Source organism: Fundulus heteroclitus, chromosome 3 (genome assembly GCF_011125445.2).
Source record: "Fundulus heteroclitus isolate FHET01 chromosome 3, MU-UCD_Fhet_4.1, whole genome shotgun sequence".
NCBI classification, from domain to species: domain Eukaryota; kingdom Metazoa; phylum Chordata; class Actinopteri; order Cyprinodontiformes; family Fundulidae; genus Fundulus; species Fundulus heteroclitus.
Window position 1 is genome coordinate 42,327,620 of NC_046363.1, and position 25,059 is coordinate 42,352,678.

Below are 25,059 nucleotides of genomic sequence, written 5' to 3' on the forward strand. Positions count from 1 at the left end.
AATCTTTATAGTTTTGCAAAATACATATACATATATTATTTATTCTTAATGTCATTCTCGCCTGTCCTTTTGCGTTTGTCATAGCAGCAGAAGTTAAATGTTGCACTCCGTAAAAGCAGAGTGACAATAGTGCTTCCTGTTTAATTTTCAAAATTAAACCAGCAGTGAGCAAAGAACACTGGTCGTTTGTTTTTGAAGATTGCTGCCGCCTGACATATTTTGGACATTTTTCCAGCAGTCTGAAAATAAAACCTATGTATATGTCGTCTCTTCTTTAAAAGACAGTTTGCAACAAACTCAAATTGTCCATAACAACAAAAACATCTTTTAAAGATTTCCTGGCCAAGAGAGCAGCCGAGAAGTTAAACGTCTGCTGTTCTGGGACAACTGCAGGGAGCTGATTATCATAAAACATCATTTTCACTGATTACAGAGACCAGAAAATGCATAACCAGCTCAGATGTGGTCTGATTAGGTCCCCCACAAGCATGACATCAGTAATACCAGGCCAAAGGAAAAGGCTGCATCTGCAATCCCACTGAAAACTCTCATGCTGCATCACAATAAAACCAGCTTTTAGTGAAAAAAGTCAATTTTGTTACTGCATGTTTATTTATTTTTTTCAGAAGTACACACACATATGTAACTGGACACAAAGCATACAAAATAACATGACAAGGGGAGTAAAAAAAGCAGTAAACTTGAGCACATTATAGATAAGAATATAAAGATGCTGCTGGAACATAGGACACATTTTGTATTACAGAATTCAATACGCTGGCCTCCATCCTCCTGAGGCTGGAGATACCTCAGATGAAACTATGGTCAGTTACAGCTATTTGCTACTGTTGTGTAAATCCTGCATTTTCACACATTTTATTAAATCTAAAACATCAGTTTGGTTGTTTTTAAGGTTTTAAATAGTTGTTTTCTTTTTTGTGCATAATAATATTCACAGGCTGTTGATGAGCAGAACGTGCCAGGATACCAGCAGGTGGACAGGCTTGCTGAGGACCTCCCTCCGTCTCACCAACCTACAAGCAGACCGCGTCACAGAGCTCTGGCAGAGGCTGGATGACGGGGACGAGCAGCGGGTTGTTTATGCGGCACGCCACCAGGAGAGACCTTTGACTGGACGCCTTAAATCACCAAAGAAACCCTTATAAGCTCCTGGTGTGGAGAGCACAATTATCTGCTGCTGCTGCTAGGTGCCAGCAGCACCGTGGGAGGGTTTACTGCCCACAGTCTGAGGTCCTTACAAAGGAACGGCTGGAGGAGATGAGGAAGTTGGCAAAATAAGTTTCTAATTAGGTGTTTTATTTTTGTAATTGGTTTTATTGTGTGTTGTTTGTTCACTTTCACAGGTGATTCTGTTCTTAATAGATGGTTTTATTATTTTAAACCTTTTACCTTTTGCATCTTTTTTCATTTTTTTATTTTAGGACATTGAGCAGCGCAAACATATTTGTGAATAAATGTAAAGACTTTTATTTCCCAACAGTTTTTATTGAAAAATAAAGCCATTTTGTATATGTATTTAAAGTGTAATAATTGCAATCAGTTTCTGAAGGGAAAAAAAATTAATTGTACTGAATGACACTGTTAAACAGTGTGTTCAAAATGAGGGGGTTGATATAATAATGTAGTAACAATGTGGAAACAAGTGCAGTATATCTAATTATGGCAGGTCAGACGTTGGTCAATGTTTTAAAATCTTCCAATTTCCGTTCAGGGAACTACAGAAATGTTTATTATACAGAAGTTTGCACAAACTATTCTCAGTTTTCTCCCCTGTACCTGGCCCACTCGGCCACGACGACTGTTTACAGAATTAAACCAGCGGTGATATATTAAAAGCAAACAAGACTAGTTTTCTAGCGACTTGACATATTTTGGATTTTTCCAGCAGTCTGAAAATACCTGAATTATATATATACATTATAAAAACAGTGATAAATATTGGTTCGCTTTTAACATGCTTTCAGCACCTTGCAGTAAAACTTTAAATACATTTTATTTCTTTATTATTATACTCGAAAGTTCAGTTTAAAAAAAAAAAAATAGAAATCTTGTCTTTTATTTTGAATTCAAAGTTTGGCCGATTTCCGCTTCGTTACCTAGCAACGGCATCAGCAATGGAAGCTAGCCTGTTTTGGCATATTAGCCCCCGAAGCTAGCAGGGCAGAGACGAATAGTTGACCATGTCTGACGATGACTTGGATGAGCTGCTGGATGAAGTGGAAAAGAAGTTTTGCAGTAAAGTTTCTGCGGCGGCTTCCGATAAAAAATGCCACGAAGAAGAAAATAAGCAAGGCGAACGGAGGTAAACAAAGCTACTCTAGCTAGCACATGTTCGCTATTATTAGCAGATAGACGTCACCTAAACTCAAGCGTTCACTAACTGCTGATCAACTTTTAAACATTACTCAATAAAATTATGTTTCTTCAGTTTTTAAGTTAAAAATATATATATTTATGAGCAGATTCCCTTTACAAAACAATTTAGATTCCCGTTGCAATTTAGGTACAGACATATAATCAGATATTAAGGTGCGACTTTTGATGATTAAAAAAAAAAACAGATACAACTTAGTACGGAGTGACAAACAAAAGGTTCTGTTGGTAATAAAGAGCTGATAGTTGTGCATCCTGTTTCTTATAGTTACAGCACAACAGGTACATCTAAAAAAAATCAGACTATGGTGAAAAAGTTCAATAGTTCACTCATTTCAGAAAGTCAAAAGCCGTATAGAATCACTATAAATAGAATTAAATATTAAAGCCTTTTCCCCCCTTGTCATTTTGATGACTATGGATTACAGATTATGGAAACCAAAAATTTTGTGTCTCAGGAAATTAGCATATTGCATAAGATAAAAACAGGTTATTTTTAATACAAACCAAAATTAATCTTTAACTTTTTCACAATACTCACTTTTTAGAGACTCTGGATTTTGCATTTTCATCGTTTGTAATCGATAAGCATCAACATTACAAGAAATAAATGATTCACTCCGCGTGTAATGAATCCATATAAATTAATTTCACTTTCTGAAATGAGACACTAAAAATATATGGAACTTTTAATGATATTCAAATTGTTTTTAGATGTATTAGTATATCAGCACAAGTCTGAATACAGGAGCATTTGAAGACATTTGAATAACATCGAAAAGCATTCTCAATAAACGGTGCAACTGACGACATACTAAATAACATATACAGGTGCATTTCACCCTGTTTTTATAGGCTCAACAAGAACAACACACGCTATGCAAACACAAGTCAGTATTCAAGTGCATCAGTAAATAAAACTGTTAATAAAAAATTCATTTCAGGAATTTAATTCAAAAAGTGAATCTTTTTTCTGTTTAGATGCATTAAATGCTGAGAGGTTAATTTCACTCGCTTATTTCTGTTCATTTTCATTATTGTTTTATTGTTCTGTTTTATTATCTGGAATTTCTTCTAATACAGTCAGTGAAACACTGGACCCTCTTTTTTTACTCTATGTCCTCCGTTTACTTTTATGTGAAGCTCAAAAGTAAAAGTAAAAATTTTCCTTTTTTTTTTTTACATTTAATTGTGTAATTGGTTGTTAAATTAGGTATACATGATTAAACAAACTCTCCCAGGACTGGTTCATGTGTACTGACATGTCATAAATGATGCTATCAACGGGAAAAGCTTTGATACATCTTCCGCTTTAGTTCTTGATAACTTAAATATTATAGCAATTCAAACATTCAAAACCACTCAATCCCAGTAATAAGCTGGACAATAATTACAAAAAGTTTTTAAAGCGCTTTTATTCCTGGGAAACCATTGATAAAACACATGTGGAGGATATAAAATATGGTAAACTGTGTCATTTTGTTTTTGTGAATTAGTGCTGGAAAGCAGGAGGAACCAAAAAGCAGCGTTTCTGAGGACATCGACGCCCTTCTGGAGGAATTGCTGGAGGATGATTACAGCAGCTCCTCTCAGTCCAAGGTAGGCTTTAAATCGTTGACGTGCTTTCTGCACAAGTGCTTACACAATCATAGTAAATTACAAATACAAAATAAAAGACAGTGTGTCAATAACTGACATTCTCAAGTTTGTCTCATTATTTTTGTTTTTTTTTAATGATTGCTTTAAAGAAGAGGAGTTTGTCCATCATCCTGTGATTAGAAACTCTCATGGGAACCGTCACTGATTTCTGATTTTCTTAGCTGCACAAAGTGTTGAAACCTTTTTCAGAAAGTATCGACCTGGGTTATTGACATTTCTCTGTGCAGCCTTTTTAAATCCCAATTGAAAAGACAAACTGACACAGTTGATTTTCCATTTTCCTCTATTTTCTTCTCTTTTGCTCAGCTCCTAGAGTCTTACCTTTTATACAAAGTACTTTCAGCTATTCATCCTTCTCAACAAACTTTAGATCTTTTTTATGACAAAGAAGAAAAAGCAACGTTTAAAACTAAACTTATCTTTGGGACGAATCTTTGGCTTATTTCTACCCCCGCTTCCTTCTCACCTGTTACCCTTTTATCCCCATATCCTTAGCCATGTTTTCTTTCACTTTACTCGTCTTGCTAGCTAAGTTTTTATTTAATGAATCATGGAGAAGAATGAGTAATCTTATGTATGATGTAATAAACAGCTTATTTCTGTAGATTTTATGTTGCTGTGTTTCTGGTTGTTATGTTTCTGTTCCCTATTTGAACCAATCGCTCCCCTGCTCACATTAAAAGAGCCGTGGGCGACCTCTTGCTGGTAGATAACATTGAATGGAGACACATGCTCACCTTTCAGCAAAAAGCCACAATATTAGGCTTTCTCACAGGTACATTTCCTCTGCAGTTTCTCCTGCAGACATAATCAAAATGTGATCAAATTCCTGTGAAATTTTGGTTCAAAAGGCTAAATATGCACTGGTGACATTAAGCAACATGTAGTTCTATTAAGGTAGATCTAGATTACATTGTAGTGCTTTTAATCTGCTTTTGTTCCTGATCTCTTTCAGAGTGAACAGTTTTCTAAAAGAGAAGAAGCAGAGAAGAAGCTCTCATCTCAGTCTGCAGGAAGGAAGTAAGTCTGTGAATAAATGAGGCAAATAACGATGCACTGATAATTACAGGATGTAACCATGAGACAAAAAGAACCGTGCAGATTTAAATATTCATCTGTAGTGTCGTGGTTGCTAAATGATTTTAGGTCAAGACAATAAAGTTTTTAACCATATTTTTAGTCCACCCATGGTCCAGCTTTAACCAGGACCAAACATGGAGATAAATTGTCCCTGACCGTGTGTACTGCTTGAAACTTTGGTTTCCTCCACCGCAGCTGTGAGATGTTCTGCTCTTCCAGGTGCTGTCCTGTTTTCATCGGCGGGAGCTCGGTTGCAAACGGCGTCGGAACCGCCACGTCCAAGAGGTGTGGAAGCATCCTTTGTGTTTGTCAGGACACAGAGACTCACTGTCCTCCATTTATTATCCCGGTTTATTCTGATCACCCAGAATTAGCACTTTTAAGCTGTAATTCACTGCTAATTTAGATAAAATGTGATTAATAGAACTTTTTTCAAAAGGTGCCTGACTGGCGGCGATGTGTGTGTGTGCGTCCATAGGTCATGTGACCAGCTGAGGTGCGTCTCGTGTGACTTCCGGGTTTTAATGTTTGACGATTCTGAGTGGGACGCATCATGTGATTACCTGTTCCTCAGGTGAGTCTGAAGGCTTATTGGAATGTTTTCTTTCTTTTTTTTTTTACACCCTCTGTACCAAAAAAAATAAATAAAAAAAAAATGATGGACGCCTGCTTCATATTACATTAATATTTTATTCCTCCAGAAAGCTCAAAACTGAGCTTTAAATTGTTATTACCAATGCAGCCAACATGTCCACCTGTCATCCCACAGGTCAGGCGGTTCATTACGGAAAAGTCATTTTTATAATTCTTCACATTTGATTTGCTAAACCATGTGTCACCGGCTACAACTAGCCGCCCCGTAATCCTTTATTATGATAATTAATCTACATCAGTGTTCTTTGTTGACACATAATTTGTATTCGTTTTTTTACTTTACTGATCTCACAATGGAGATATTTACTTAAACTAGTTGATAAATAAAAAGGTCAAGCTGTCCAGCCGTCTTTGCAGCTGAAAAACTGGATGATGAATCATGTCTTGCAGAGTTTACGGGCCTCAGGCAGAGCAAACTGAACAAAAACCTTTTCCACCAAGAAAAACCTTAAAATCAAAGGTGCTTTGCTCTTTTATCTGTGTTAAAGTACTTTGCCCTTCTTTGGTGTTTTTGCATCATCTGCTCTAAGTTCACAGGGAAAGGTCCTTGCTGGCTGTTGGAGGGATTCTTTGGAGCCGAGCCGACTTTATTTACCACGCACCACACTGCAATGCAATTAAAAGAAAAGTAATTAAAAATAGAAATAAAATCCAATTAAATGTAGCAAAATGAAAATACAACGTAGTCAGGAATAAATCAAAAAATTCAACATATCCTTCCAGATTCTTGTTAGAGTCCCTAAATTTATTTAATATAAAACTCAGCAGACCAAACCAGACAGCTCATCTAAGCCAGAGAGCGATGGTGAAGCCGTCTGTCCGGCATCTTTGCTGCGGGTTTGACAGGAAGCTGCTCCGTCGCTCTGGAGAGGATAGGAAGCATCAAACCTGCTTATGAGACTGATTCTGACTCAGTTACAGCAGCATCTGATAAACGTGATCTTCTGTCTCACTCCAGCGTGAATCCACACAGAACAAACGTGTTTTCTCTCTTAGCGGGGGATTTTTAATGATCATGCTGGCTTCATCTGCAAGAATCTACAACCCCTCCAGCTTGGCGGTTCCGTTCCTTTATTCACTGTCGATGTGACAATGAATCTTTGATGTTATGTTTTAGAAAAGCTCCATAATACCAAAGTTGAAGAAGAAAATGCTGTTTTCGCTTTGCCCCATCAGTACAGCGTCAAGAAACATGCTGGTTTTGACCAAAAGGTGGCAGTATTAACCAACGCTGTTTTTTTTTTTTCTTCCTCCCTTAAACCAAAGCAGCCAAAATAAGAGGTTTGAAGACAGGTTTTTAAGAGATGAGCATCTTTGTAAAAAAAGAAAAAGAAAAGAAAAACAAACCCTGTGAGAGCCTCATTAAGCCACCCACATCTGTGTCAGACCATGAGAGCTGCTGCTTTTCCTCCTGATGAGAACGGTTCTGTAATCACTGTGAGCAGAACACAGACCAGCAGAACGTCCATTAGACCAACTCACCGCTGCTTCCGTTTTAAAACACAACTCAGACAAATATGAACACGTTGCTCCAGTTCACATCCCAGTGAACCGTGAATTTGAGGAAAATATTTCATTTTTGTCACGGTTTTGTCTTTTTATCTTTTATCGCATTATGTAAAACGAACAGGAACTGACTGACCCTGTGAATTTACAAAGAAAGATAAACTGGATAATACCAAAATCTGATTTGCTTTAGTTGTGTGATTTGTTTAAAGGTTTGTGGTAAACCGATGTCATTTTATTATCTTTCATTTTTTATTTATTTTACATGTAACTATATTATTCTGTGTTTAGTTTGAACTTGACTGAGACAAACTGCACCTTAATTTGGTGTGAATTATAACGACAATGAAGATAGCAAACAAAATGCCGACCCTGGCACAGTCTGATTATTGGTGATTATTAGTTTGACTGTTTAATTTAATTTACCCAAATTTAACATTGTGGCCTTTTTCCTCATCAAAACCCCAAAATCCTACGTAGTTTATTAGTATAATTTTTAATAGACCAACGCAAAGTAATGCATAGTTATAAAGTGGAAGAGAATCATTATAACATCTTTGTGTTTGTTATTTTACAAATAAACACCCCAAAAGTGCGTTGTCCACTCATATTCGTCTCCATCTACTGTTGCTCTCAATAAAATCTGGTGCAGCCAGTTTCCTTCAGAAGTCCCCTAATTAGTCAGCAGAGTCTGCTTCAGTGTAAATTAATTTAGTTGTAGGTTGGTTTTTAAAACTTTAGAGCATAATGAAGACCAAGGAACGCCGCAGACAGGTCAGGGATGAAGCTGTGGAGAAGTTCAAAGCGAGGTGAGGTTAGGAAACAAAACTCTAAGCTTTTAACATCTCACAGAGGTTTGTTTAATCCGTTATCTGAAAATAGGATGCGACATCTGCAAACCTCTCAAGACGTTCACGTCCGCCTAAACGGAAAGGAGAGGAGAGTGAAGGCGAGTTTCTGGCCTCGGTGCAAAATGTCTGTGATTAGAACACATCGTCGCTACTATAAAACACGGTGGTGGCAGCATGATGCTGTGGGGATGTAGATCGATCCCGGATGCTCTCCATCCAACCTGACTGAGATTGAGTCTATAATAATTCAGTCTATTGCTGGTAGAGACACACCCCGTGGTCTGAAAAGTCATTTAGTAAAAATGAAACCCCATGTATCATTTTCCAAATAAAACACTGCGCTGACATTTGCATTTGTAAGGTGACTACATTTGTAAAAGCTCAACGGCTGTGAATACCTTTTATAAAGTACTGGACCTGTTCTTGCACAAATACCAAGATCTAAACTCTTACTCTGTCAGTGTAAACACAATTTTCTACAAGATCTCCTTATGAAACGTTATCCTACTCTTCTATAATGTTTAATTCCTGGTCCAGCAGTTTTAATCCGCCTTTATAAAGTCATTGTTATTCAGCGTCCAGCTGTGATTTCTTCATCCTGTAAGGGTGATGTGATTGATTAGCTCCCTGTCAATGAACTGCTTTCTCCGTGTTAACAGCTGGAAACGTGAACATGGAGGCCACGATCTCCTCCGTCTCCTGATGGAGCTGACTCTGCGCTGGTGGTCACGTTGTGTTCACGCGCGTCATCCAGAGAGATGAAAGCTGATCTATTGTGACGCCGTCGTTCGTTACAGTAACCGTGTTTGACTGGCCACTGGGCAAACTGAACAATTGCGTGACGAAGGTGTGTGTAGGTGCTTCCAGAGGTTGATTAAACTCTGCGACTACAGGACTGTCTCAGAAAATTAGAATATTGTGATAAAGTTCTTTATTTTCTGTAATGCAATTAAAAAACATGAAATGTCATACATTCTGGATTCATTACAAATCAACTGAAATATCGCAAGCCTTTTATTGTTTTAATATCACTGATTATGGCTTACAGGTTAAGAAACCCAAATATCCTATCTCAAAATATTAGAATATCGTGAAAAAGTATACTAGTATGCTATTCAACTAATCACTTGAATCGTCTAATTAATTCGAAACACTGCAGGGTTTCCTGAGCCTTGAAAAACACTCAGCTTGGTTCAGTAAACTAAATCACAAGTATGGTAGTGGTTAAGAGACGACATCAGATTCTGACAGTAACTGGTGTACTGACCATGGCATTACTGTCCTTGATTGGCCTGCCAATTCCCCTGACCTGAACCCCATAGAGAATTTGTGGGGTATTGTGAAGAAGAAGCTGAAAGACACCAGAGCCAACAATGCAAATGAGCTAAAGGCCGCTATTGAAGCATCCTGGGCATCCATAACACCTCAGCAATGTCACAGCCTCCATGCCACGCCGCATTGATGCAGTAATCTGTGCAAAAGGATTCCCAACCAAGTGCATTAATGGACATTTGCAAATGTTTGATTTTGTTTTGCTGTTATAATTTTTTTTTTACTTGGTCTGAGGAAATATTCTAATATTTTGAGATAGGATTTTTGAGTTTTCTTCAGCTGTACGCCATAATCAGCGATATTAAAACAATAAAAGGCTTGCGATATTTCAGTTGATTTGTAATGAATCCAGAATGTATGACATTTCATGTTATTTAATTGCATTACAGAAAATAAAGAACTTTATCACAATATTCTAATTTTCTGAGACAGTCCTGTATCTTAGTGAGATGTTTGCTTCCTGCTCGTTAAACATCAGCTGTGGATATTTCACCTGCTGCCGTCACAGATGTTTAGTGGAAATCAGTTTGGAAATACTGAACTGGCCTCTGGTGTAGATAATCTTAAATTTGTTGGAATTGACAGCCTTCACTGGAAAAAAATCTTCTGAACATGTTTTTTTTCCCTCTGACAGCAGCAACAAGTGACGGAAATGTGAGGCTTGTTAGTGTTTGCTAAAGAGTGAAAGCAGCACGAAGTCTCTGAAAGGGACGGAGGGAACAAGCTGCTGATACAAAGAGACATGGTGGATCTATTACACCTGTCTGCACCCTGGCTGCTGTCTCATTCTCATTCTTCTCCCTCCGTCGAGTCAAAAATAACATGAATGATTCATGCACTGCCCGCTCTCCCTGCTCTTGTTTTCTGCTGACTCTCTGTGAGCGGTGAGGGTAAATAAATGGGACGACAGTGTACAGGAAGGAGGATCCAGTCATCTCCAACTTTCAACCTCTGCTGTTTGCAGCAGCAATTCACCATAATATGATTGTTTGCTTTTTTACATGCATTGTAAAAAAAAATTCCTGAACTGCTAACTGATTTTCAATAGTAGCACTTTCCAACACCTTATTTAACGTCCCATTGATTATGTTAAAAGTTTTTGAATTTTGGGAGGTTGCGGTGGTGCAGGGGTAGCGCACGCAACCCATGTTTGGAGGCCTGAGGCCGTGTCCACACGTCGCCGGGGCTAAAAACCAATAAAAATAATATCGTACAAACGGGATCATTTTCAGAAAAGTACGCCACTGAGTGTTTTTTTCCACATGCCGAACATATAGGGGGCAATGTAGTGCAAAGCAGAGTGTAAAACAGCTCTTTCTCCTTATCACCTCAACATGTTGGAATCACTGAGCTATATTATACACTGGAGTGCGAATCACCGTCTGTTTGAACGAGTCTCTGTGAAGCCACCAGCCGCCATATTGGTACTCCCTATTTCCCTCCAGTAACTAGGGAATATGTGCGCTACAGCATCGAATAACGAGGATTTTCTCATGTTCAGGGGGAGCTTAAAACTTTTAAAATGTCAAATGCCATATACTTTTATGTTATGTTCTAAAAATATCAAGTACTGAGAAAGTCATGTGCTGAAATATTTTGCATTTTATTCATTTAAATATATATGTTTAACATTTATAAATATATAAATAACAATATACAAAAACATATGTTTACATATGTGTATACATATATATACATATACACATACCTATATATACACATATATATATATATATATATATATATATATATATATATATATATATATATATATATATATATATATATATATATATATATAATATGAATAACATGAAAAATATTTCAGCACCTAATTTCCTAGTAGTTGATAGTGTTAGTACTTCCACTGACTGTAGAATTACCTGTGAAACGTTTTCACACAGCCAGAAAACTGCTTGTTATTGCAACCAAATCCTGTGGGATTCTGTGAGAGTAGGGAGTAGCAAGATGGCGGCCAGTGACTTCAGTTTTTCGGCAAAATCAGCACTCCAGTGTATTATTTAGCTCAGTGGTTGGAATGGTTGGGCTCGGAAAAACAAACAGGAAGCGCCTGAACCAAAGTAAAAATCATCACCGCTCTGATAGCATTCATTTTTCCTCCCCTGCATGGCTTCGTCAATAACATTAGGCGCACATGTGACCTCAACAGCGCATTGTTTGTTGCAGACTGTGTTGTGCCGGACCCTAAAACTCTGTTTTGCCATGCACACGCGCAGACACAAAAACAAGGTTTTCTCAAATATCCACTTTGGCCAGAGTTTGCAGAAATAATAATTTTTTGTGCGGATGAAATGCATAAAAATGTGTTAATTTTTCCTGATGTTTGGCTGTGTGTGGACATCCTGGGTTTGAGTCCTGGTCTGTGTAGGAGTGTAAATCTCCAGCTTTATCATGACATCATATCGATTTGTTTGGATGACGATGCGATATTTGCCGATATCACAAAGTCTGTTACGATGCAATGTTGATTAAATTCAATTTACAATTTTTGCGATCAATATTATGCGATATCATTCGCCCAGCTAACACCATTATTTACATTAACATCGACTCAGTTTTATTTATTAGCTCTTACATGTATCAGGCGTTCAAATGAAATACAGCATTCTTCTCATTTCTAAATGATAAGTAGAATAGATCACTTTATTTCTACAGTCTCATGCTTTGTGATTTTTCAAAATAAAGGTGTAGCTTAGAAATACTGATATGGGTCGATATTTTATTTTTGCATTGATTCAATTGAATCGTTAATCAGTTAATCGATAAATGGATGTGGATCGATGTATTGTTACACCCTTAATGCCCCCAGCCCCATTTTCTGCCACTACTGCAGCAACATTTGTATTTTGTTGCTCCAATAAGACAATTTGAGAATTCTCAAAACAGCAAAGAGATGGATGGATGGATGATTTTGGACAAATATAGCATAAATATACATTCATATTTTCAGGAAATGTTGGCACACATCTGGTTGTTACAGACACGTTGTTCTGTACACGATGAGGAACATCTGTTCAGTCTGTAAATCAGAAACAGAACGCGTCCTGGAAGGTATCTGACAACTAAAACCTCTCTGTACACCTGTTGTTTTTTCTTTTTCCCTCGTTTATGTGTTCAGACAACAGAACTCATGTTGTGGGGTTGATTTGATTGGACCTTGTGATGGTCTAAATTGCAATCGAGACATTGTCTGACAAAACACCAGTTAGAGCTGTGCTGTGTGAATGAAGCTGTTTTAATTTTAAACATGTTGAACAAAAGAACCATTCAGTGCATTTTCTTTATTTAAATGGAAACATTCTGCTTATTTTGGGTGAAGAACAAACGGGTAGAATTGTTGTCAATGTTTAAAAACAGAAAACCAAGAAGGTAAATTGGGAAAATGTGGATAGAGTTTTTTTTCTTGTGGGTCCGTTGGAGCTCGGAGAGAGAAGCAACGTATTTTTGAGCTGCTTTTCCTCCAACTTCGCTGCTCTCACATCTACCTAAATCGCACACTTCGTAACCCTTGGCCTTTTATGGCTAACGTCTTCTTTTCGCACGGCGCCGTGTGATTGACTTTTCGCTGCTGCGTTAAGTTCAGAACACTCTGAAACACTCAGCAGCACTCAGGAGGATGAGTTTGGCCTTCTTGCTGTAATGTCAGCGGAGTCATCCAGACAGAAAGCTGCAGTCCTGCAGCGCCGCAGCTCCAGCGGTGAAACAAATAAACCAGGCAGAAGCTTTATGGCAGCTTTATATCAACATCCACACACAGGTGCTGATCTGGAGGCATTTAGCACGTTTCTGTATGACCGACTTGTTCTCATTTTGTCCCCGCTAGAATAGAAAAGATAAAATAGAGAATGCAAATTAAGGCCAAGTTACTACTGTTGGTTAGTATGACTAGAGAAGCGTTAAACAGCTCCATTCATTAAGAAACTTTAGAAACAGATTAATTTGTGCAAACAGACTTTTTACAAGAATATGAGAACCTGTGGAAAAAATAGCAGGAATGTGAACAGCTTGTTGTGTTTGTGGGGAGCAGGGATGGTTATTCTAACAGGAACCACCTAATGCTCATTTTTACATTTAGGAACCAGCAGCGTGTCTCTAGTGGTGTTATTTTTTATTTTATTTTCTTGATTTAAAAATTTTAATGTTTGCCAGAATTTGCATTTCCTTGCATTTCCCAGAGATTACAGATAAGGGTTATAATAACAATATAATATTATAATATTATATTATGAAGCGACATCATACTTTAGATTATTTTACATTTCTCTATCCTTTTACATGCTTTGAATTAGACATTTCTGTTTACCTGACAACCTTCGGTATTTACAGGGTCAGCCGCGCTTATTGGTTCCACTGAAAAAGTCGTGTAAAATGCCTAAAATGAACTCACACCCACAAAAGATGAATAAATTAGAAATATCCCATCTTGGTATACATTTCAAAAAGTCTATGATTTGTAGATTAGATTAGATTAGATTCAACTTTATTGTCATTGCACAGGTACAGGTACAAGGCAACAAAATGCAGTTTAGGTTTAACCAGAAGTGCAACAGCAGCAAGTGCAGGATAAACAATGGTTCCATAGGTACAGGACACGGATATGTAGTGAATAAATATAGAGATGAATACTATTATAAACAGAATTCCTGCAAAATAACAAAACAGATTTCCTGCACTCTAAAGGTTTCCAGCACCTTTAGAAAAGAATCAGGCCCACAGAGCCGTTACCGTACTTAACAGCCTTGTTTCCTGCCAGACTGGTTGTTGCAGAAAGGCCCAATCTTAGTCTCCTCTGGAATGTTATAAGACCCAATTCATCAAACTCAATCTCTCCCGTAGGAGACATGAAGTGTCTAAAGCCTGCAAAATTATTACATTTAATTCTAAGAGTTTATTTGTCTTGTTAAGCATGGAAGATGGAAACTGATTATGGAAATAAATGCTGAATTTCCTACTGTTATGTCTTATTCTATTATATAAAAAATTAAATTCATAAATACTGAAAAATGTAGGGTTTTTAACATTGATTTATATTTAGTTGATGGCCGTTATCTTTGATTTTCTACATCAAAAATGGAGGTTTTGGCCCATTAACGGGTGAACACCCACCCTAGAATAATAAAACACCCCGTCACGGCTTTTTTAGCCACTTTTAAAAAACTGGAGTTTTACATTGTACCCAAGGTTTCTGAGCTGGGTTGAAATCTGATGCTAAATCTGTAGAGGTTTCTACTTATTTGCAATCTTGGATAGACTTTTTATGGATCCTTGTTTGTCTAGATATTAGAAAAAAACTGTTAAATATCCCTTTATCTCAACGGTGAATCAGAAGCCAGTTTCCATACTGTGCTGTCCCCTAGGGGGCAAAAGAGATAATAAAAGATAAGATAAGATAAGATAGTCTTTATTAATCTCACAATGGAGAAATTCACTCGTCACATCGGCTCATACAAGAAGGTGCAGAGTAGGGAAGGTGCATTCAGTTATATACAGTGAATCTTCATATATACAATGGATCAAAAAGAATAACAAAAAAATACAAAAAAGGAAATACGAATGTAAATGTCTCATTTACATTCTTAGTGGTCTATATATATATATATATATATATATATATATATATATATATATATATATATATATATAAACATATCTATATACTTAAATATATACATATATCTATATACTTAAATATATACATATATCTATGCGCCTACATACATACGTACCTACGCGTATATATGTGCATATACATTGTATACATTTGTACATACATACATACATACATGTGTACTGACTTATGTTCAGGTGTTGATAGCAGCAGAAGTCACTACATCAGGATTATTGCACGGGTTGTAGGACAGTGTATTAAATAGATTATTGCACCTTGGTTATTGCACATAAATTATTACAGTTATTTTCACAGTTGCAGTTATAGTGCAGCATTGTAAAATCTGATAGCAGCAGGAATGAATGATCTGCGGTAACGCTCCTTTTTACAGACAGGATGTCTAAGTCTGTCACTAAAAGAGCTGCTCAGCTCCTCTACAGTCTGGTGCAGGGGGTGGAAGGTGTTGTCCATGATGGATGTGAGCTTGGACAACACCCTCCTCTCAGCCACTTCCTCCACAGAGTCCAGAGAGCAGCTCAGGACAGAAGTGGCCTTCCTCACCAGCTTGACACATATTTTGCTTTTAAATGTCACCGATGTAATAAAAACTGAAAGACTGAGAAAAAAAATACAACCTGTAAAAGTAAGAAACTTTAAAATGTAACATTTTTGGAAGCGGATCTGATGGACCAAGCTTTTTTTTCCTGGCATGCCTCCTAAACCTCCAGTTAACATGCAGATAGTGTCTAACTGTTGTCATGGAGGCTTGGCAAACTCAAGATCTCTGAGATAATGCCCCTTGATTCACATTCTCCCTGTGCATCATAGTAGTATTTAAATCTGGGTTTTCATCCAGCCTAGTGGCCTTTAGATAATGGAAACGGCCCACTGTGTCGCCTCCTTTTAATACCCCAGAAAGTCATGAGTAAAAACACTGAAGATCAGCTTAGAAATAACCAATAGCCATCTTGTACAGAATGTTAGCAGCGTCAAAGACTGTGGTAATTTGATAAAAAAAAAAGCTGAACTGAATAAATGCCTGGCTGCTGCTGCACCGCGGTCGTGTTATTATGATGCTAATTCAGTTTTGCAGTACACACTCTGCACTGTTTTCTTCTCTGTTAGGTTTCCACACTTTTGACACGTTCTGTCGTTTTCTCTGCACTTCTTTTTGCCCCTCGCTGTCTCCCTCCATAGCTGATAACCACAGCTGGCCTCCACATCGAACAATATAAAAGCAAAAACACAATAAAACCAGTAAATAAGGGCCGAAGCATTTCATTTTGAAATTTTATTTAACCTTTATTTGACCAGGTAAAAACCCATTGAGACCAAGGTAACCTTTACATGGGTGACCTGGCCAAGAGGTCAGCAGCACATGATTCAGAAATACTTGAAATAAAACATTAATTTTACATGTAAAGGGCAATTTGTTAATTTGTCTGTTTGCACAAACAGTATTTCTAAAAAAAACAAAACAATAAAGTTGTGGATCTCTTATGCCTTTTACGTTAGAAAGAACTGAAAGTTTTAAAAGCAATAAGTTCAGTTATTTTCAAGTCAGCTTGGAGAATGTTCCAAGCTGAGGACATTTAAAAGCAGATAAAATAATTTTAAAATCAATCCAAGAATGAACCGTTAGCCATTAAATTGTTGCTAAAACAGGAGAATTGTGTTCTTTATTTTATTTTTGGTACCAGTTAAAAGACTAGCAGCAGAATTTTAGGCCAGCGATACTTAAATCAATAAAGTTTTGTTAATCATTTTGATAAATTACTGCATGTTGTTTATTTAAATCCTGTATTTCTGTCTAAAACCAGGACTCCGCTCTGTTGCCAGCACTGTTGCAGACTTAGCAACTTTGTCACTATATGGTCATTCTGACCACTGAGTTCTGCCTGCCCCTGTATTGTCTAGATCGCCTCCATTAAACCTGTTTTTTCATTCATCTTCTTGAATACTGGGTCCTCCATCTCCTGTTCGTGACAGAAAACTATTTATAAAAAACTTTTACCCATAAAAGTATAAAAAGTGATGTAAACTGTAAAGTGTTTCTACTTCATGCAGAAAAATGCTCAGAAACATTCAGAGCAGCAGCTGGAGAACCTCATGTTTGCTGCCTTCTGTCCACCAGGGAATACTTTTATTAACCAAAGATCACATTTTCTCACAAATAAAGAGGAGAGAATTATTTGGATATAATCGGATCAAATTAGGTTGTAAATAAGGCTTTTATATATGTCACCTGATTTAGTTTGTTCCTGTGAATTACGCTCAACAAGTTTGGAAACAGAGACAATAAGGAGCAAAATCCATTTAATCACACGACCGGTAAAGTAAATGTGCAGATTTCTGGGTTGAACCTTTGCTTAAAACAACTGTGTGCATTTAAAGGAGCAACAGTCGGTTTACGCTGAGCAATTATCCAGTAATGAGCTCCGTGGAGAGCAGTGAGGAGCATCAATCGTCTGGTTGGGGTTCTTTCAGAGGCTCCTGGTGGCCGGACCAGAAATGGACCTTAACAGCAGGAATAAATGGACTCAGCCTGCCTTTCATCAACAGTCCAGGCAGGAGGTGCCGTTATAGAGAGAAAAATAGTTTTTTATGCACACGCCCGGCCTCATCGTTAAGGTCTGAACGCCCCTTAACCTCCTTTACCATCTGGAACAATTTGTGTTTAAAACAGAGTTAATGTGTGATTAAACAAAAAAAAAGGAGCTAAAATCCTCTTAATTATTATTAAACAATAAAGAAATGAAAGAAGATTTTTGACAGATATCATAAATGCTACTTGTGTGAAAATATTTCTATTTTAAATGCCAGAAACAGTGTTGTATAAAGTACTGAAATCTCAGACTCAAGTAAAAGTATAGGTACCTCTCCAAAATATGACTTTGGTAAAAGTCCAAGTCACTGACTGAAGTGTTACTTGAGTTAAAGTCTTAAAGTATCTGAAATATCTTGTACTTAAGTATGAAAATTACTGTAAAAATAGATGTACTCAAGTAATGTAATGAAAAGTAAAAAGTAAAACAAAGCAAATGCAGTTTGAATGACATTTTTTACATTTTGGTAAACTTTGAAGGTCAAATTCACTTAAAATAATATAAACAGCCAAGTGCAGGAGACATTTAGACCAAGTTTAGACAGAAAATACAACCTTTTTGTAAGCTTTCAGTTTTTCTTCTTCAAGTAAGGTCATTGCTATACAAATTCTCTTTTTTTTTTTTTTTTTTTGTAGTAACGAGTAACTAAACCAAACATTGAAAATGTATTGGAGTAAAAGTATGCAATTAAGTTCGAAAATATAGTGAAGTAAAAGTGAAAGTTATCAAAAAAAATTATACTCGAGGAAAGTATAAAGTACTCCAAAATATACTTAAGTACAGTAGTGAAGTATTTATACTTTGTTACTATACAACACTGGCCAGAAACATTACAGACCATGAATCTTTTGAACTCACCATCATTTCTGTGCTTTAATAACCACTTATAATTATCACACAATTATTAAAAAAAAAATAGTTTTATTTCCTGTTGCAGATATACCTTAAGGTAGATAAATGAAGTCAACAACTATTCGTGCAATTTTAAAGTGGACTTGCTGTGTTTTTGTGTTATTAAAAAGTTCTGTTCACAGCAGGAAGGTAACTTTTCTGCACAAAGCGTCTACATATGATTTAGTCTTTTTACAAACATAATGAGTACATCCCACTTGTAATTAACTCTATTATTGGGTTTTAGTTTGTTTGTTGGAGAAAAGTCCGCAGGTTGAGAACGCGTCGGGTCGTCTCCTCAGCAATGATTAAAGCGCTGCCATTTTCTCTGCAGGAACAACGTGCCGGACCGGCAGAAGCTCAGAGCCAGGCTGAAGAAGAGGAAAGGTGTGCGGGCCTACGCCTGCCAGTGCAACTGGTTCTCCTCCTCAGAGGCGACAGACCTCAGAGACCAGCCTCGGCTCAGATGGGTCTGCGGCAAACACCAGGACTGACGCCGCGGCGAAACACCACAGCTGATATTTCTCTCAGACACTTTTATAAAACATTTCCCTCCCGATAACGGAGCCGGAAATAATGTGTTAGGAGCCAGTGCTGAGCAGATCTCTGCACAGGAGGAGGAACCTGGTCCAGTTACTGACAGATGTGTCTCTATGTGTAAATCAGAGGCATCAAGTCATTTCCTCTGTGAGGTGTCCTGAAAAGTTTAGTTTTTCTTCTTTCTGAGTCCTTGATCATTAACTGTTTTACTTCAAATCAGGGAGTCAGGATAACTAAAGAGCTGTTTTGTAAATATGACACAGTTCAGACACGCCACAATATTATAGGACTGATACAGATGTTAACGCCGATGTATATATTGTGTGTATTATGTAACAGAGGCATCAGCAGACATTTTCCCCTCCAGTTTAAGATAAACTTAGATAAAGAAAGATAAAATATATCTTTATTAATCCCCAGTAGGGAATTAATAAAGATATAATTCATTTCTGTTTAGTGCTCTGCTACTTTTGTTTTTTCTGTAAAGCTGGTAAATGATCAGATCGCTCCACTCAGTTTGTGACGGCCATCCTATGAAGCAGGATCGAGGGAACTTCAGGCTTAGTTTAAGATTTTTAGCCTAAGCTGCTTCACCTCTTAGCTAGAGCCTGTCAACATGGCAACTCAGAATCAGAACCGGAGCGCCTTGGATGCAGCAGTAACCTGCGCCGCCATCTTGGAAGGCTGAACTGCTCTAGAAGATTTCTAGAATTTGGGGTAAAAACAATAAAAATCAGTTCCTCACAATCAATCAAAACCCCAGAAAACGATGCAGCACTGTGAAAGAAATCTTGTTAGTAAAAAAGAAGTGGTCTAAAGTGAGCTATGTGAATTATTTTACTAGACTTTTCAGTCGTACGTTGATATTATTTGTTTTATCCTGTTTAAAAATGGGATTTAAAATCAGTAAATGATTTACTGCAAAGACGATTTCAAATGACAAAACAATTGAATAATTGTTGCATTCCTTTCCTTCATGGTGGTGAGGTGACACCGATGTTAATACTGGGTCAGAACAGGGTAAGATGTAAATGTAAGAACATTTTTAAATAAAAAAGCAAGTGGTTGTAGTCTTAAGTTTCACATTTGTCAAACCGCTAAATAATTATTGTCATAATAAAAACTTACTACGTATTAATATTTCTTTTTTTTCAGCTAATTGAGTAGAAGAGACGTAGAGCGAAGGAATTTAAGTGAATTATCTAAATTAATTGCTGTAGAAATTTTGTTCTAATATTTTTCAGTATTTAAAAGTGATAGGAAAGCAGAAAACCTGAGATAAACCTTTATTGCTATTCAATTTATAGCCGTGTGTTTATTCAGAAACGTTTTCTCTGCATTTTTTCTCCTATTTCATCAGCGGATTCACATTCCAAGTTTAGTTCTTCTCAAACAAACCAAAAATATTTTTTTTTATCCACAATAAGATCATAATTTAGTGCTTTAGTGATCCTTTTCAAGTCTGTGTGTCTCCTAAGCTGCTAAATGCTTCATTATTCATTCAATTACTAATAATTGCTCTGACTGCTGCCCTGAGCATGCTCAGTGTGGGTTTGGTCCCAAAACCATTTCCCACTGCGGCTAAAAACAGTTTTATCTGAGACGTGAGATGAAACTGGAATAAGAAATGTGAAACCGGTGATTCTGCAGGTTCAGACCCGTTTTCTCCTGAGACACTTTTCATATAAATCACCACGCACGTGTTGGAAAATCAAGGTTAAGACGTTTTAAAATAAAACCTTATTAATCCTAAAATCTTTGGTATTTAAATATGAATGAGTTCATGTTCACATATTAGACCCTTTCTGGCCCTGTTTTTTATCTGTAAAAGTCTCATTTGCGCGTTTTATCAGTAGCCTGATGTTTTTATTGATATTTAATCATGATTTGGAAAGAGTGTTTAACCCAGACAACGAGTTAATCATCCTGCCACTGATTATCATAATTTCATAATAGCTGAAGATCATCTCTTTTTTTATGTGCAATTTTCTGCCCTGTCGTCTGATGAAATGTAATTCAGAGCTTTAAAGTCAAGTCACACCTTATTGCAATTAAATCGTCCTAATTAGTGTTGGCAATTTGATAAAGATACCGAGCTTGCAAAGCATTTTAGCCTTTAAAGTTTTAAATCAAAATTAATGCATCCTCCTAGAAATAAACTTTAAATGAGAACCAACTGATTAGTCAAAGCTGAGAAAGTATTTCTATTTTTAGAAATTACACAGGGACGACAAAAATGCAGATTTTTTTCTGGGCACATTGTTGCAGAAACGAAGCTAAACAACTGAATGATGTGTAACTTCAGGTTAGGGCTGGACGATACAGGAAAAAAATGCATATTGATAAAATAGAAATCATACTGATCGATTTCGATAATTATCAACAAGTTCAAAACATATATATTTTAAGTGCAGCCCTGGCCATTTTATGCTGCTGCTAAGCTACCTATTTGTAGATACAGAACACACAAACACTGAATTCAAACTCAAACTTTTATTTAACCAAATTTTTACTAAAACTACAAGTTTTTGAAAATAAAAAAAGAACGCATGCTCTCTGAACTCTTTGAAGGGGACGGAGCATTCCTGGGTCTGCGTTGTGATTGGCTGGGAGGATGTAATGATGTAATATTAACCTACATGGCTAAAATGCAAAAGGAAGGAAAACTTTTATTCTACTGAACTTTTTTTTGACACTCTATACGTCTATCGATCAATATAGATTTTGAATTATCGTCCAGCCCTACTCCACCCCCCCCCCCCACACACACACACACACATTTATGAAACAGAAGTCAAGATCAAACTTTAAACCAAATTACTGATGCGTGACTTCGACTCAGTCCAGAATAAACTCAGTTAGCATGGATTGGGTTTTTTAGTTGTTTTCAAGATGTTCAAAAATATGGAAAAAGAAAATATAGTTTGAATAAATTATTATATTTCTATACACCCAGTCTCATCAGTCTCTCTATATTTAAAACCTGAAATCAATTAAACTTCTTCTTTAAATACATATTGTGTATTTTTACATTTATAGTTTTGAACGGGTTGAAAGAGAACCAAGTTTTTAGAACTGTTAGTATTGACTGTCGACATGAAGTGAGATATTGCACCAAGTGAAACTAAAACTCTTTATATAAACCATCTATAAATGAGGTGATATGTCTTTAATCTCTGGTTCTTTTAGACTGAGACAATTAAGAGTGGCTGAACTTATGAGGCAGGAACATTCAGACCATGATGCTGCAGAGGAAATGTCACGATAGACATTATTTGTTTTACTACACAGATCAGACAGACATTAGAGCTGACCTCCACTTATTTAGCCTATTTTTCTTTTTTTAGAAAAAAACTGAACTCCATCACCTCCAGGCATGTGTTAATAAACGCAGCAGAAAATGCATCATTATTGTTGAACACAAAGTGTTTTCTGACAAACTTTGTACTTTGCAGCCTGTTAATTGTCGCTCTTAAGTGATGTCTCAACAAGGAGGACAAACAAACGGAGAAGGCACATCATTTGCATCCCACCTGTTGTGTGTGAGTGCTCCATCCATCAGTTTGTTGGAGTGCATCATCTCATTAGATGACCTATTTCCCAGCATTAGCATTCATCAGCCGCTCTTTTGCTGCTGCCTGGTTGCTCATTTTTGGGCACGTTGCAGCGCCGCTGCTGCACGCTGGCACCGAATACTTCGTCACGTTTTACTAACAGGCAAAATGATGCCAGCAGAGCCTCTCTGAACTTTAGAATCAGAGCGCAGATCGTTCTTTCTGAAACTATTGAGATCGTTCAAACCAAGATAAAACGCAAATTCTGTATTCTTAGAGTTTTTTAAAAGCAGTCTTTGTCTAAAAAGCTTCATTTTGGAGTAAATATGAGCTCTTTTTCATATTTATTTATTTGTAAACCTTTTTTTTTGTCTGTTTGTGTCAGACTCACGTTGATGTTCCTCAGTAATCTCCATCAGTCTTCGGTCAGTAACGTGTCTCTACCGTCCAGCGTCCAGAGTCTCCACGGTAACCAGCTGTGGCGCTGGCCAATCAGTAGCTGCAGAAGCCACTGGATCCGCGTTTATGTTTGAAAGCACTTTTTAATTTACTTTTTGTCATAATCTTTTACCTTCTATGTAACTCTGGATGTTTTATGTCATTCAGAAACAGCCTTTATTTACCCCTTGGTGAAATAACTGGAAATGCGTCTCCTCCCCCTTGTTCTGGATTCAAACTGTCATTCACATCCACTTCTCAAGAAAATCGGGTATAACTGGGGTTTTTTTTCAGCTTTTACTGCTTTTCTACACAGATTAGATTTTATTGGATTTTTATTATCATATTCCATTTATTTGTTAGATCAAAATGTCAGTCATTGTGTTCTAGTTGTGGTCATACTGAGAGAGGTTATCCTGATCTTCTGTCTATGGAAAAAAGTCTCTGGCGAAAATTATCCCAAAATTATTATAACAGCGGCCCTCAAACTGGGATCCCCAGACCCCCGGGGGTCCGCGAACCACAGGTTGGGGGTCCGTGAAACGTGGGTTGTCAGGCCTGAGGAGGCACTGCTGGTCGGGGTGAGCTAAGTAACACAATAGATGAATATTTGACTCCGTCCACTTCATCAATTAAAGTAAAAGCCAAATCAGCTAAAATTAGGAAGTATGACAACAGTTACATTGAGAATGAGATCTAATCTCCACCAAATCTCTAATATTAGGTGTATCTACATATATTTGTAAAAACATACATAATTCCTGATGTATTTAACAGTACAAACGGTTGTTTAAAAAAATACTATCAGCATGAGGAATTTAAAGGGTTCTTGGAAAAATGTTACCGCTGCTAAGGCGTCCCTGGCCACGAAAACTTTGAGAACCCCTGGATTACAGAATCAGAGACATCAAAACAAAATATTTTTTACATTTGTGTCTTTATGCATATTTAAAGTAGACGTTGAAACATACATCTTTGCCTAGATAAACATTCTTTCGATGTCTTTCCTAAAGCTATTATAACTAACTCTAAAAGTAATAACTTTGAAAAAAAGAACATAAAATCCTCATTTAAATCCTCAAATCTAAAAGCTAATAAAAGACACGACGCTGGTTTAAGTGTTTCTGCCCTACAGCATTTGTGTTTTCTTTTAATCCATCCCGTTAACTCGCTCATCTCATGGATAGTTGGGCAATTCTCTTAACTGAGGAGGATAAAAGCTTTCCTGCTGCGACTGTCAAACAACAGCAGCGGAGAGAAGTCGGTCAGATCTCAGCATGCAAAGCGAGGTCGGCTTTGTTGTTTTAGATACGTTTTCACAAAAATCAATCATGGCTGTTAGAAGTTACGTCTTCTAAATACGTTCACTAATTTGTCATGGCTTCACCAAATATGCTGAAATATTATAACACAGGCAGGTCTCACAGATCTGATGTCATTTCAAATTAAATATGGGATTATTCTGTCCAGAAAGTCAGATTTAAACCCAGATTTTGAACTTCTTGGTTGGTGTCATAGGAAGGGCTACTAGAACTGACCTTCATCCCAACTGTATGTAAAATAAACACATTTTTCATGCTTTGTTGTAGATATTGTCGTTTTTAAATCTATATAAATGCAAGCGTGATTAAACACAGTGCAAAAAGGGAACTAAAAGTAAGCACAGTTTTCTTGAAATTAGTGTATTTTTGCTTAATTTGAGTAAATAAATAACACTACCTGCCAATGGAATAAGGGTTTTGCACTTAATATAGGAGCAATTCATCTCCATCATCTTATTTCAAGTGCAGGATATCTAATTATCTTATTTTAGGGTTAAAAATATTCATTCCATTGGCAGATAGTCTTATTTATTTGCTAAAATCAAGGAAAAATACACTAATTTCAAAAATTTTTTATTTACTTTTAGTTCCCTTTTTGCATTG

The 25,059-nt window shown here is 36.9% G+C and overlaps 1 protein-coding gene across 2 annotated transcripts; it reads left to right on the forward strand.

Moving 5' to 3' along the window:
* Positions 1-2,130: 2,130 nt before the first annotated feature.
* On the forward strand, positions 2,131-20,280 carry c3h8orf37 (chromosome 3 C8orf37 homolog). 2 transcript variants are annotated; one of them, XM_036135439.1, is made up of 6 exons: positions 2,131-2,323; positions 3,891-3,993; positions 5,009-5,073; positions 5,353-5,418; positions 5,612-5,707; positions 18,937-20,280. In XM_036135439.1, exons 1-6 carry the CDS (start codon positions 2,202-2,204, stop codon positions 19,094-19,096), a joined length of 612 nt encoding a protein of 203 aa, XP_035991332.1. In that variant the 5' UTR covers positions 2,131-2,201; the 3' UTR covers positions 19,097-20,280. The 2 variants fall into 2 exon arrangements, with proteins under 2 accessions (XP_035991332.1, XP_035991333.1); XM_036135440.1 differs by lacking the exon at positions 18,937-20,280 and adding an exon at positions 6,178-6,355.
* Positions 20,281-25,059: the final 4,779 nt, after the last annotated feature.